Source organism: Spinacia oleracea, chromosome 4 (genome assembly GCF_020520425.1).
Source record: "Spinacia oleracea cultivar Varoflay chromosome 4, BTI_SOV_V1, whole genome shotgun sequence".
In the NCBI taxonomy this organism is placed as follows: domain Eukaryota; kingdom Viridiplantae; phylum Streptophyta; class Magnoliopsida; order Caryophyllales; family Amaranthaceae; genus Spinacia; species Spinacia oleracea.
This window is the reverse complement of record NC_079490.1, coordinates 28031580-28044472: the sequence shown is the minus strand read 5'-3', so window position 1 is coordinate 28044472 and position 12893 is coordinate 28031580. Positions and strand designations below refer to the sequence as shown.

Sequence of the window (12893 nt, the reverse complement as noted above, 5' to 3'; positions counted from 1 at the left end):
TCCAAACAAAGCATCACTAGCAACCTATACAGTTGAAGTAAAAGTAATTATTGCCTAAGAAGCAATAAAACAGGGTTGTTTAAAGTTCTTCACTGAACTTGGGTAGATCACCTATCTGCTGGCTTGATGATTCTTCATTGAAAAATGCGTAGAACCACTCTTGAAGCAAGAAAAACGTCTGCTAACTTGATGGTTCTTCATTGCAAAATGATTAAAACCACCATCGAAGTAAGAAAGACTAGATCACATAATAAACAAACTCGAAAAGATCTTATTATCATATCTCGAAGAACATTCGATGAAAAGGATATTAAGATTGGCAAAGCATGATAACTAAACCTATGCAACAAGTGAGAAGCAACACTCACATTGTAGCACTGGAAATCAAGCATAGCTTTGAATTCCATGAATTGTTTTAGAAGATGGGTTTGAGGCCCATGGTTATAAAACATTGGGGTTGAACATTTATCATATATGAAATGTATTTTCATATTCCATTTAATCTTGGTTTAGTATTAAATGATGAGTCCCTTCAAATTTGACGATATATTCAAGATAGACTGTCAGGACCAGTCCTGTGACTAAGAAATGTCTATCAAGTGAACTTGAATGTCAAAGGTTGAAAATGGTCCCTAATCGGAGTTTTCTATAAAATTGGACGCATAGAAAACGTTAGACGATTAGAGTGCAAGATGACTAGTAGTTCTGTTTCTTGAACTATGTGGACATGGCAATGTCATAATCATTTGCATAGATACTTACTTTGGGAAGACTAGTATCGGACAAGACCTATGAAACTTTACTGTAAGAGATGAAAGTCTGTCATAAGTAAATTTCATTAAATTATTAGACACTAAATCCTCAATACCTGAGTGATTTGAGATTACTTGTTTGAGAACTGGTTGCTTTGACGTTGACCAACCGTCGCACCGTAAAAGGAGGCTATAAAGGCAACGCTCAGGTAATCACCTATCAAACGAAGTCTAATCTCAAGATCGCAAGATTGGGATTGTCCTCCCATAAATCGGGATGAGATGCTTAAAAGTTGTACAAGGCCACTCGGAGAGCTAGAAACTGTGAAATGCATGGCCGTGCTCGGATGAATCATAGGCTATGATTATCTGTTTATTTGATCAGTTGAACTCTGAAACCGAGGAACACCTCTGGACATAATAAGGATGACAACTCTTACCTTATCTTCAAGAGCAAGCATCGAGCGACAAAGGAATTAGGAAATGCACACTTGTCCCTAAGGACAAGTGGGAGACTGAAGGAAATAATGCCCTTGGTCCAAGTATGCATTCTATGTTAAGTCTAATAAATGCGGTTCAGTATTAATTAACAAGTTAATAATTCAGTGAGATCAAGTGAGCTGAATGCCTAGCTAGAGGCCGCTTCAGTTCAAGTGGAATTAATGATATTAATCCACAGCTTACTCTTGACTGAACCCGTAGGGTCACACAAATAGTACGTAAACGGATCAAGTATTTAATGGCATTAAATACTCCATCTATGAATATTCGGAACCGACGGATCTTGGTTTCAGTGGGAGCTAAGATCGTCACAGGCAAGAAATGAATACTCCGGAAACGATGATATTGCCGGAAACGGAAATATGGATCGTATCGGAAATATGAATATTATCCAAGTCGTAGATGTTGCCGGAAACGGAAACATGGTACGTATCGGAAAATATTATTGGAAATGGAAATATTACCAGAATCGGAAATATTGCCGGAAACGGAAATATTGTCAGAATCGGAAATATTGCCGGAATCGGAAAATAATTCCGGAAACGGAAATATTAAATATTTGTTCGAAACGGAAATTAATTCCGGAATCGGAAATATTAAATATTGTTCGTATCGGAAATAGATTCCGGAAATGGAAATTTAATCGGAAGCGTATCGTACGAATTAGCATCGGACGAGGCCTGCCGGACGAAGGCCCAGCACGAAGCCAGGCCGTCGCCCAGCAAGCACGCACGCCACAAGCCCAGCGCGCGCCAAGGCCACGGATGCGTGGGCCTTGCTGCGTGGGCTGCAGCTCGCACGCATGGGCAGTCCTTGTGGCTGCCGTGTGTGTGTGAGTTTGTGCTCATGCGTGATTCCTGAATCTGCAAGAGTCTGTATATGATTAAATGTCTATTCCTAATTGGATAAATTAATTAAATAGAATTCATGTAGGATTCTAATTCCAATTAATTCGCATCCTACTAGGATTACGATTCCTTTTCCATAACTCTATAAATAAAGGCCTAGGGGTCATAATTTATATACAAGTTTCAAAGTATTCAAAAGTGAGTTTTTTGAGAGAAAATCAAACACACATCTTGCTCAAAAGTGCCGAAATTTTCTAGTACCTTAAGGGCGATTCTAGTTGGTCAATCTTAAGGCGGATCCGGACGTGCTGTGGACTATCTACGGAGGGACGACACTTGGAGTCCTAAAAGACTTGTTCTTGTTCGGTTCGGGCGCAGCTAGGGAGGGCACGCAACAAAGAGTATGCATCTAATTATGCTATATGATTATGTGTAAATAATATGTTTCCTGGGTTAATGGTTGTTTCCGCATGATCTATGTAAATGTCATATGTATCATAACCTAACAAAGGCGTCCTAAAGGAGCACGTTGATTGTGGTTGCAACTCAAACAACAATGGCATTAAGTTGTGGCAATGGGATAAATTATGGCATTAATTTATTAACCAATAGTAATTTGGAGATTACTAGCAATAGGTTTTGCTTACCTAAAATCTTAAACTACTTAAGACATGCTAAAGCTGCTTAAGGATTTAGGACTTTTTGGGTCTTGGAATCGTTTCATTCATTTTGGACCATGTTTTTGCTTTTTGCATGAATGAAATGTTTTAATAGCTTTAATGATTGCATGTTTTGCTTTTATTTCAAAGTTATTGAATTGTATGAATGGTTATTTATTGCAAATTCTTTTCGATTATAGTAATCAAAATGGTCGCAAACATAACAACAATCATATCAGCTGAAATTCTGGATGTCGAGTTAGACTTGACTAATTTTCTTGAATGGAAAGAGAAACTTGTCGAAGTTTTGAAAGTTAATGGCATACACTATGTCATTAAACAACCTTTCCCTAGCTATGCTGCGCGAGGCATGACTCCTGAAAGGTACAGAAGTTGGGCACTTCACAAGTACCTTGTCACGGAGTTCATCCTTAAGTCTATCCCTGAGAGTTGGAGAGGGAGGTTCATTACTTTTGAACCTCAAGCTCTCCTAAGTAGCCTCGAGGATAAGTGTGCGGGTTTTCGACCCTTGTGCCAAACTGGTGGCAATGGGGTGGACGAATTGACTAATTCGATGAGCGATCTCAAGCTCATAACCCCACGCAAGTCGTGCCTAGAAATTGAACTTCTGGAGGCACAAAGGCGCATCTACTCTGTCAAGATGGACAAAAACCCATCAATTCGGTCTCATGTGGATATGATGTCTGGATTATTTTTCACAATTGAGAGACTTGGTGGTTCCATCAAAGAATCCGTAGCTATTGCACTAGTGCTGAATTCTCTTCATAAGGATTATGAAGGTTTTAAGATGCACTATCTCTTTCATCAGAAAGAGAGCACACTCTGTGAACTTGTGGAATTACTCATGAAATGCGAGAAAATCCTTAAGTTCAATCAAGACCCTTTGAATGTGAGGTGCACTAAATTCAAGAAAGTGGGTAAGGGGAAGAAAAGCAAGGCTGCATCTTCGTCCACTCCCGGAGGGCATCTGGCGCCTTCCAAGAGCAAGATGAAGAGGAATTCTTCTCCTTCTACATCGCAATGCTTCAATTGTAATGAAATTGGTCATTACAAGCAAGATTGCCCCAAACTAAAGGAAGAGAAGAAGGACGGAAACGTTGCTTCTCCTTCAGGTATGTATGTTATACATTGTAATCTTGTTAATTCTACTTCTTGAGTATTAGATACTGGTTGTAGCTCACACTTATGTTCCAATTCACAGGGACTAAGGAGAAGTAGAAGGCTTGATAAAGGCGAGATGGATCTACGCGTGGGAAATGGAGCACGGATTGTTGCATTAGCCGTAGGATCTTATTTTATTTCTTTGCCTAGTGGGTTTGTTTTGGAACTAGAAAACTGTTACTACGTTCCTAGTATCACCAGAAACATTATTTTCGTTTCAAGTTTGGATTCTAAAGGTTTTAGTTTTCAATTTAAAGACAATAGTTGTTCTTTTTCTTTGAATGGAATGTTTTATGGTTCAGCACAACAAGAAAACGGTCTTTATGTGCTAGGTACGAGCAAACACATTTATAACATAAATACCAAAAAGGCTAAAACTGGTGATTCGGATCTCACATTTCTGTGGCATTGTCGATTAGGCCATATAAACATAAAGCGCATGGAATTACTTCAACGGAAAGGAATTCTAGAATCATTCGACTTAGAGAAGATTGATCAATGCGAATCTTGTTTACTTGGCAAAATGACAAAGCAACCTTTCTCAAAGGTGGGAGAAAGAGCAAGCGAACTACTAGGGCTAATACATACGGACGTATGTGGGCCCATGAGTACGAAAGCTAGAGGTGAGTTCAGCTATTTCATAACGTTTACGGACGACTTCAGTAGATATGGCTATATTTACTTAATGAAGCACAAGTCTGAATCGTTTGAGAAATTCCGAGAATTTCAAAATGAAGTAGAGAATCAACATGGCAAGAAAATCAAAGCTCTAAGATCGGATCGAGGAGGTGAATATCTTAGCCACGAGTTTGATGACCATCTAAAAGAATGCGGTATTCTTTCTGAATTGACTGCTCCGGGGACACCTCAATGGAATGGAGTGTCGGAACGGAGAAATAGGACCTTACTCGATATGGTCAGGTCAATGATGGGTCAGGCCGAACTTCCTTTACAGTTCTGGGGACATGCGTTGCAAACTGCAGCACTCACACTGAATAGTGCTCCGTCAAAAGCTGTTGAAAAGACTCCATACGAATTATGGACTGGGAAACTTCCAAAGTTGTCTTTTCTGAAGATTTGGGGTTGCGAAGCATATGTCAAGCGATTAATTTCGGACAAGCTACAACCTAAATCTGACAAATGTTTCTTCGTTGGGTATCCAAAAGAAACTATGGGGTATTATTTCTACAACAAGTCAGACAACAAGGTATTCGTTGCTCGTGACGGTGTCTTTTTGGAAAGAAATCATATTTCCAAATTGACAAGTGGGAGAATAATAGACCTCGAAGAGATTCGAGACGAACAACGAACTCAGAACTCTTTAGAAGCATTTCAAGTTGATGAACCTCCAAGGTCTTTAGAAGAGCCAGTGGGAGTAGTTCCTCAAAACGTTGTTGCCCCTCGTAGGTCAAATAGAACTATTTTTCAGCCGGACAGATGGACGGGCGTCCTCTTGACTGAAAACTTAGACGTTCTCATATTGGATAGTGATGAACCTTTGACTTACAAGCAAGCTATGACGAGCCCAAGCTCCATTAAATGGTTAGAGGCCATGCAATCTGAAATAGACTCCATGTCTGAAAATCAAGTCTGGGATTTGGTTGATTTGCCGGATGGGTTCACACCTATCGGATGCAAATGGGTCTTGAAGTTGAAGAAAGACAAAGATGGAATTGTATACATATACAAGGCTAGATTGGTAGAAAAATGTTACAGGCAAGTTCACGGCGTTGACAACGACGAAACCTTTTCTCCAGTCGCGATGCTTAAGTCTATTCGGATAATCCTTGCGATTGTCGCTTTTCATGACTATGAAATATGGCAAATGGATGTCAAAACTGCCTTCTTGAACGGTGTTCTTGAAGAGACTGTGTTCATGACACAGCCGGAGGGTTTTGTCGATCAAAAGAACCAAGGAAAGGTATGCAAGCTTAAGAAGTCCATGTATAGACTAAAGCAGGCATCAAGGAGTTGGAATAAACGATTTGATGAAGCAGTCAATAAGTTTGGCTTCATCAAGAATCAGGACGAATCTTGTGTATACAAGAAGGTCAGTGGGAGTAAAATTGCATTCCTAGTCTTGTATGTTGACGACATACTGCTTATTGGAAACGACATTCCTATGTTGGAGTCTGTAAAGACTTGGCTCGGGAAGTGTTTCTCAATGAAGGACTTAGGAGAGGCACAGTACATATTGGGCATCAAGATCTATAGGGATAGATCTAAGAGGATGATTGGACTAAGCCAAAGCACTTACATTGACAAAGTGCTAGCTAGGTTCAATATGATGGAAGCCAAGAGAGGCCATCTACCCATGTCACATGGCGTATATCTAAGCAAGAATCAGTGTCCCAAAACATCTGATGAGCGTAGAAAGATGAGTGGAATTCCATATGCTTCGGCTATTGGATCCATCATGTATGCTATGATTTGTACAAGGCCGGATGTTTCGTTTGCACTCAGTGCAACGAGCAGGTACCAGTCAGAACCAGGGGAGGCGCATTGGACTTCTGCCAAGAACATCCTAAAGTACCTGAAAAGGACTAAGGATCAGTTTCTGGTTTATGGTGGTACAGATGAGTTGATTGTTAAGGGCTATACGGACGCAAGCTTTCAAACCGACAGAGATGATTTCAGATCACAGTCTGGGTTTGTGTTCTGCCTCAACGGCGGAGCAGTAAGCTGGAAAAGTGCTAAGCAAAGCATTATTGCGGATTCTACAACTGAAGCCGAGTACATTGCTGCCTCGGAAGCAGCAAAGGAAGCTGTTTGGATTCGGAAGTTCATCGAAGAACTTGGTGTTGTCCCCTCCATTAAAGGACCAGTGGCTTTGTATTGCGACAATAGCGGAGCCATTGCCCAGGCAAAGGAGCCTAGGAGCCACCAGAAGTCCAAGCACGTACTGCGGCGATTTCACATACTTCGAGAGATCGTTAAAAGAAAGGAAATCGAGATTTGCAAGGTTGGAACTGACGACAACGTCGCGGATCCATTGACTAAATCGTTGCCACAAGTGAAACACAACGCACATGTAGCAATCATGGGAATCAAGCATGTTGGAGAATGGCTTTGATTTTCTAAGTATTGTTTTAGAACATCTGTTAGATCTATGTTTAAAACAATTGGTTTAACCATTTCATATTTATGAAATTTATTTATTTCATATTCATTTAATTGTGGTTTAGAATTAAATGATAAGTCCATGTGATTCAAATCATTCAAATGGGATGTCAAGATGGATTCTTCGACAAAGAAACACCCATAAGTGAACTTGAATATTGAAGTCACAAAGGATCCCTAATCCAGGTCATTGAAAGGTGGACGACCAATGACTAATGAAGATTAGATTGCAAGTAGATTACTTAGTTCTGTTTCTTAAACTAGAGTGACTGGATGTCAGAATCTTTTGCATAGATACTTATTGGATCTTGTATCGGATTGACCATGAGAACACTTTAAGAGATTAAAGTCATGTCATAGGTAGTTCTCATTAATGGTGATTAGAAATCGTTCCTCAGAACATGAGCGATTATGTCTGCTCGTTCGAGAATTAGTTCGCTTTGATACTAGCTAAACGTCGCACCGTAAAAGGAGGCTATAAAAGCAGTTATTGGGCGTACTATGAATCAAAGTGAGTGTTCATAGATTGCAAGAATGGATTTTCCTCCTATCTTTGATAGGATATGGTGTTGTTGTGTAACAAGGCCTCTCGGAGAGTTAGATACTGTAAAATGCATGGCCGTGCTCAGAATGGTTAGGCTTAACCTTCTGCAAAAGTTTGACAGTTGAACTCTGTAATCCAAGAAACACTTCTGGACCTAATAAGGATGGCTTGGATCTTACCTTATGTTCAGTAAGTAACACTAAGTGACAAAGGAATGTGGATGCACACTTGTCTGAATGACAAGTGGGAGATTGAAAGAAATATGTCCTTCACCCAAGGTGCATTAAGTCTAATACCAAGGTTCAGATTTATTGCGAACAATTAATTTAGTGAGATCAAGTGATCGGAACAGCTAGCTGGAGCAATGTTTCCGATCAGTGAGTTCTAATGGATATTGAACTCACAACTTACTCTTGACTGAACCTAAAAGGTCACACCAATGACACGTAACAGATCACCGGATTAAATGAATCGAAAATTCATTTAATAGCTTTTCGGGAATTAGTTGGAAAAGTATTATACGATATGACCTTTGTCGGAATCGTATATCGTATCGCGAATATTCGTAAGCTGGGCGACACGAATAAATCGTATCGTACGACGGTGATTCGTCGTATACGAAACGATAAATAATATATCAGGAAATATATTAAATCGCGAATACGAAGGGCATCGGAGTTGCCGGCCCGTCGAGCCAAGCACGTAAGCGTGCAAGGCCCAACGAGCCAGCAAGCTCGCGAGCAAGGGCGAGCAAGGCCAGCCAATTGGGCGCGAGCACGCAACAGCACGTAATATCGCACAGCAGTGACGAGCGAGCAAGTCCCACGGCCCAGCTGCTCGGCGCGCGCGCTGTGGGCTTCGGCCTGCAGTGTGTTGCTGGGCACGGGCGTACGGTCCGTGTTGCTTGGCTTGCACGGCTTGCTAGCCGGCCTTGCTTCTTAGCTTGGTCGGTTAGTAAGGTTATGAATATAACCTTACAACCTAATTTCCAACACATACAATTCATATTACTCAAACCCTAGAGACACAGAGAACCCTAATTCTCTCTGTGCCTCCAAAGTGAGTTCTTCCCAAAAGCAAAGTATCTTGATCAATTGTTTAAGCTACGATTATCAAGACGGATCTTATCGTGTCGGTGAACCAAGTAGAGGAACGACAAGTGGAGTTCTTTGTTCGTGTTCGTTGACAGATTATTGTGGAAAACACGCTTCGAATGTAAGTTTGCTTAATCTGTGTTTTATAAATGTTTCCTGGCTTTGGGGATTGTTCCGCACATGTTATTATGTTTAACTATATTCCCCTACATTTATACACCTCTAATTTATGGTTATGTGTTCCACGTACATCTGAATATGTCGATATAATCCATTGATAACTCCCTGATACTTCAGTAGCTTTAATTGTGAAAGGACATTTGCATGCTTTTGTTTTCGTATTTTCACGATTGGCCATTTCCAAATATTTGCAAGTACTTTTATATTGGCCACCACGCTTGCCTTTAAAGTAAAGACGTAAGGTGCCTCCACCATTTTTCTTATGGGATATTGTAATAATTTCAAAACCATGTAGAATTGCAATATCGTTAGCCCATTCAAAAGCCGCATTTCGAGTATCAAAACTTTGATTAGTTTCAAGATAAGAACTATATTTAATTCCATCTCCACCATAATCTTTAAAGGGATCCTATTAAACATTAAAAAAATATTATATTTTTATTAGAATTACTATTAAATATAAAGTACCATCGATATTTAAAGAATAAACAAATATGGGAAGGGCTAGACTAGGTGTAGTTCATCCAGAACCATGGTAAAGACTAACAGAAAATGAGTGACGTCCATGGAATAGTCTGAAAAAACCTGAGTCTTGCCCCTCGTTTCACCAAGTGAATTTCATATTCACTCCATGGGCTACACTCATTATTTGTAAGTTTGTCCCATGGGCTTCACTAAGACGATAGACGACTTCAGTCTACCTCATAGGCTACACTCACTTAGATGTAGTCTCGCCCTATTTTTCCGAAAACGTACAAAATTTTATACAGTAAAATTACCTCGTGAACGATAGTTGTTCTACGACCGTCGTCTTCAACCATGCGAGATATTGTGGTTTTTATTCTACACATAATGGAAATTGTGGATGTAATTGAACAAGATTGAAGAAACTTAAACTAAAATTTTGAAGAATTAATCGAGCATAATCAGGAGAAATAAAGGGGATAACTCACTGTAATTGGGTTGTTGATGAGTGAAGACCAGTTCATCGGATGAGGGAGGCCGGACACATTGCTCGAAAACACAAAATTTCGTCGGACTCCAGGGGTACCTTCGTGAAAAGTGGTGGCTCCGGTGATTATGGATGAAGTGGTAGTGGCCCGGTGGGTGGTTTGGTTGGGTGAGAGAGATGGTAAAAGAATATAGAGAGGTAAGAGTAAAAAAATGTGAAAAGGGTATGGTAAATGAGTAAGGGTAAAATAGGATAAACATATAAAAAATAGGGCGTTTTTGTGTATTTGTAGGGCGTTGAACAACAACCTCCATATTTTATATGGGATGTTTTAACATATATATTATGTTTATGAATATTTGGGGAATCGTTTGTGTTGGATTTTATTCTATTTGTTCTACTTCCTCCGTTCCAAAATGTTTTTTCGGGTATTTCATTTTGGGTGTTCGAAAATGTTTTAAAATTCTTTTTTAATATTATCATATACTCCCTCCCTATTTTGAAAAAGATACATTTTAATCGGCACGTAGTTTTAGGAAAGTGAGTTGAATTTATTAAAATGAGTGAAAGTGGGGTAGTGGGCGAATTATTTATTATAGTAAAAAGACGATGTGACTAAGTGAAGGAACCACAAGAGGGAGAAAAATATTTATATAATTGGAATTGGAGACCAAGATATGTCAAAAAAAAGTATATTTCTTTTTAAAATTCGGTCGTTTAAGGAAAGGGTATCTCTTTTTAAAATGCGGAGGGAGTAAATGCTTTAATATTCTATCAAAATTTGTCTCAAATTTTATTTTAACCAATTAAATTCATTGGGTATTTAATCTCTCGCACTTTTCCATTTTCAAAATAAAAAATAGAAGAAACTCAATACGTATTAATTAGTCGTTAAATCACGTGTAAGTACCAAAGATAAAGAACATTTTTGGACGGGAGGACTGGGGATTTGGAATCTCTTGACCAAATTTATGATTTTTTTTGTTTTTCTTATGAATTACGGAGTAATGTACCATTTACGATTATATTGAATGAAAAATATGATAAGTTCAATTAAGATAAGTTGAATAGAACAGATCCTTACTCGAATGGGAAGGTCGATCCATGTGAGGTTAAAGGACTAGGATACATGTACTTGGATTAGTGAATATGGATTCTATTTCATTTTTGAGATACCAACTTCTCATCATTGTTTAATGAAAAAAGGTTTCCCTAAATCTTTTTTCATTACGAACTTTAATTCCAATTGGTATTCGAAATTAGAAAACAAGCGGGCATTCGATTCAATTACAAACCATCGTTTGTCCACATGATCTTAAAATTGAATAATGTGAGGATCGAACCTTTCAAACTCAACGTTCAAGGTCGAGAGTGGTAACTCGGCTATTGATATCAATGTATGTTTAGCTCTATTAAATAGGTATTCAGATATACAAACCGACTACTTAACTACAGAAAGCAACTTGTTTTATTGAACGTTTGAACCCCTCAACAAAATTCTTGTTATTGTGCAAACACATACAAAATTTAGTTCTTTGTCAAACTAAGTAAAACTATTAAAGGTAAACCCTTCCTAGAAAACTTTAAGAAGTGGGTCCAAGCTATTTCTACTTTAGATTCAGCAAGAGCTATAATTAGTCTTGTATGTTTCCTGGTGAAAACATAAGCAGCCTAAAGCCGCAATCTATGACATCTAAAACATGCTTCCTAAGGCTTAAATTAGTTTTGATTTAGCCCAAGCAACAGAAGAAATTTTTTCCATTGTTTTCAGTTTTCAATATGATGAAGTTGGAATACCATGACATGTGAAAGTCAGTGACTCTAAAATGTCAACATTGTTTTTCTGAAATTTACGGCAAGAACCAAAAAAGATTAATGAACAGGGGAAAGCGGCTTTGGAAAAAGATGTACAATGGACTTACAGAAGTGAAAATATTTCGATCTGTGATTGGCCATGTTTATGTGTTTCTTCTTGTACAAGTTTATTGTATAAGGCATATTCCCCAATGTCGGCTGAGTTGCTTAATCGTTGGCAGTGCATTTGCTCTCTCAAATCCTTTCTTTTGAGGACTAAATGTGATGTGTTCCTTTCTTGTGCAGTTATCTCTGTCTGCTTCAAAGCTACTTGATTTGGATATTTTTTCAAAGGTATAATTAATCTGTATGACATTCAACTTTAAGTTAGCCAAGACTGGTAGCACAAGCTGCAGGAACACCTTGGTAGTAGGCTATAGGTCTTGGATTAGCTAATTGCAGAACTGCATATGCAACTAGTGTCTGAAGCTATTCGGTTGTTATGTTCTCACTGGTAAACGTATCAACTAATGCGATATAAAGAGCATGCTTTGGACCAACAAATGTTGTTTACCTTTTGTCACATCAAGAAATGCTGTGGAGATTGTATTCCGTTGTACCAATCTGGATAACAAAGATTTATTATCGAAAAGTTTATGTAAACTGTGCAGCTTTCATGGTCGAACTTCTTGTTGTACTTGTATTTCATTATATTGCTGACCTTCACTCCTTGTGTATAGGATCCTTTTCTGCGTGTATCCAGGGAAGCTGAAGCTTGGGGATGCTGTTCCAATCTGTAAGACAAAGGTAGTTAATAACAACTTAAATCCTGTTTGGAAGCATAGTTTGTAAGCAAGGCAAGTTTATAAGATTCTTTATTTGATGCTATCGTTTATAAAAGAAGCAAAATACATATGCGGTTTCAGATGAGTTGGTTCATCTTGTATTATATCTGTTGCAGGATAACCCGTTGATTATTGAGTATGCTGATTTTAACAGCAACGGAAATCATACTCTAATTGGGTAATCCTTGTTTTTCTTATATCCTTCCTTGCGTAGCTTTCTTTGTTTGTGTGCTCTTTGGGGATAGACTAGTAATGAAATCCATCCCACTTTAAACAGCAAACTTCAAACATCAGTATCGACCTTAGAAAACCTGCACAGAGAGAAGAGTAGCATCAACTTTGTTAAGCCACACAATGGTCATGAAAAGTTGCGTGTGTCGACCAAAACTTGATCTACATGGCCTTCCTTTTATATGATTTTG

The 12893-nt window shown here is 38.7% G+C and overlaps 1 protein-coding gene across 1 annotated transcript; it reads right to left on the bottom strand.

The window, feature by feature from the left end:
* Nucleotides 1-8896: 8896 nt before the first annotated feature.
* LOC130471416 (uncharacterized) lies at nucleotides 8897-9701 on the bottom strand. The gene is made up of 2 exons (XM_056841527.1): nucleotides 9660-9701; nucleotides 8897-9289 (listed from the first exon to the last, which is right to left on the bottom strand). The coding sequence occupies exons 1-2, from the start codon at nucleotides 9699-9701 to the stop codon at nucleotides 8897-8899; spliced, it is 435 nt and encodes a 144-aa protein (XP_056697505.1).
* Between the last annotated feature and the right edge of the window lie 3192 nt (nucleotides 9702-12893).

Excerpts from the sequence above, each read along its gene's own strand:
- LOC130471416 (XM_056841527.1), bottom strand. The coding sequence starts at position 9,701 with ATGGTTGAAGACGACGGTCGTAGAACAACTATCGTTCACGAG. Across the intron at positions 9,290-9,659 it reads GAACAACTATCGTTCACGAG|GATCCCTTTAAAGATTATGG; the intron begins GTAATTTTACTG and ends AATGTTTAATAG.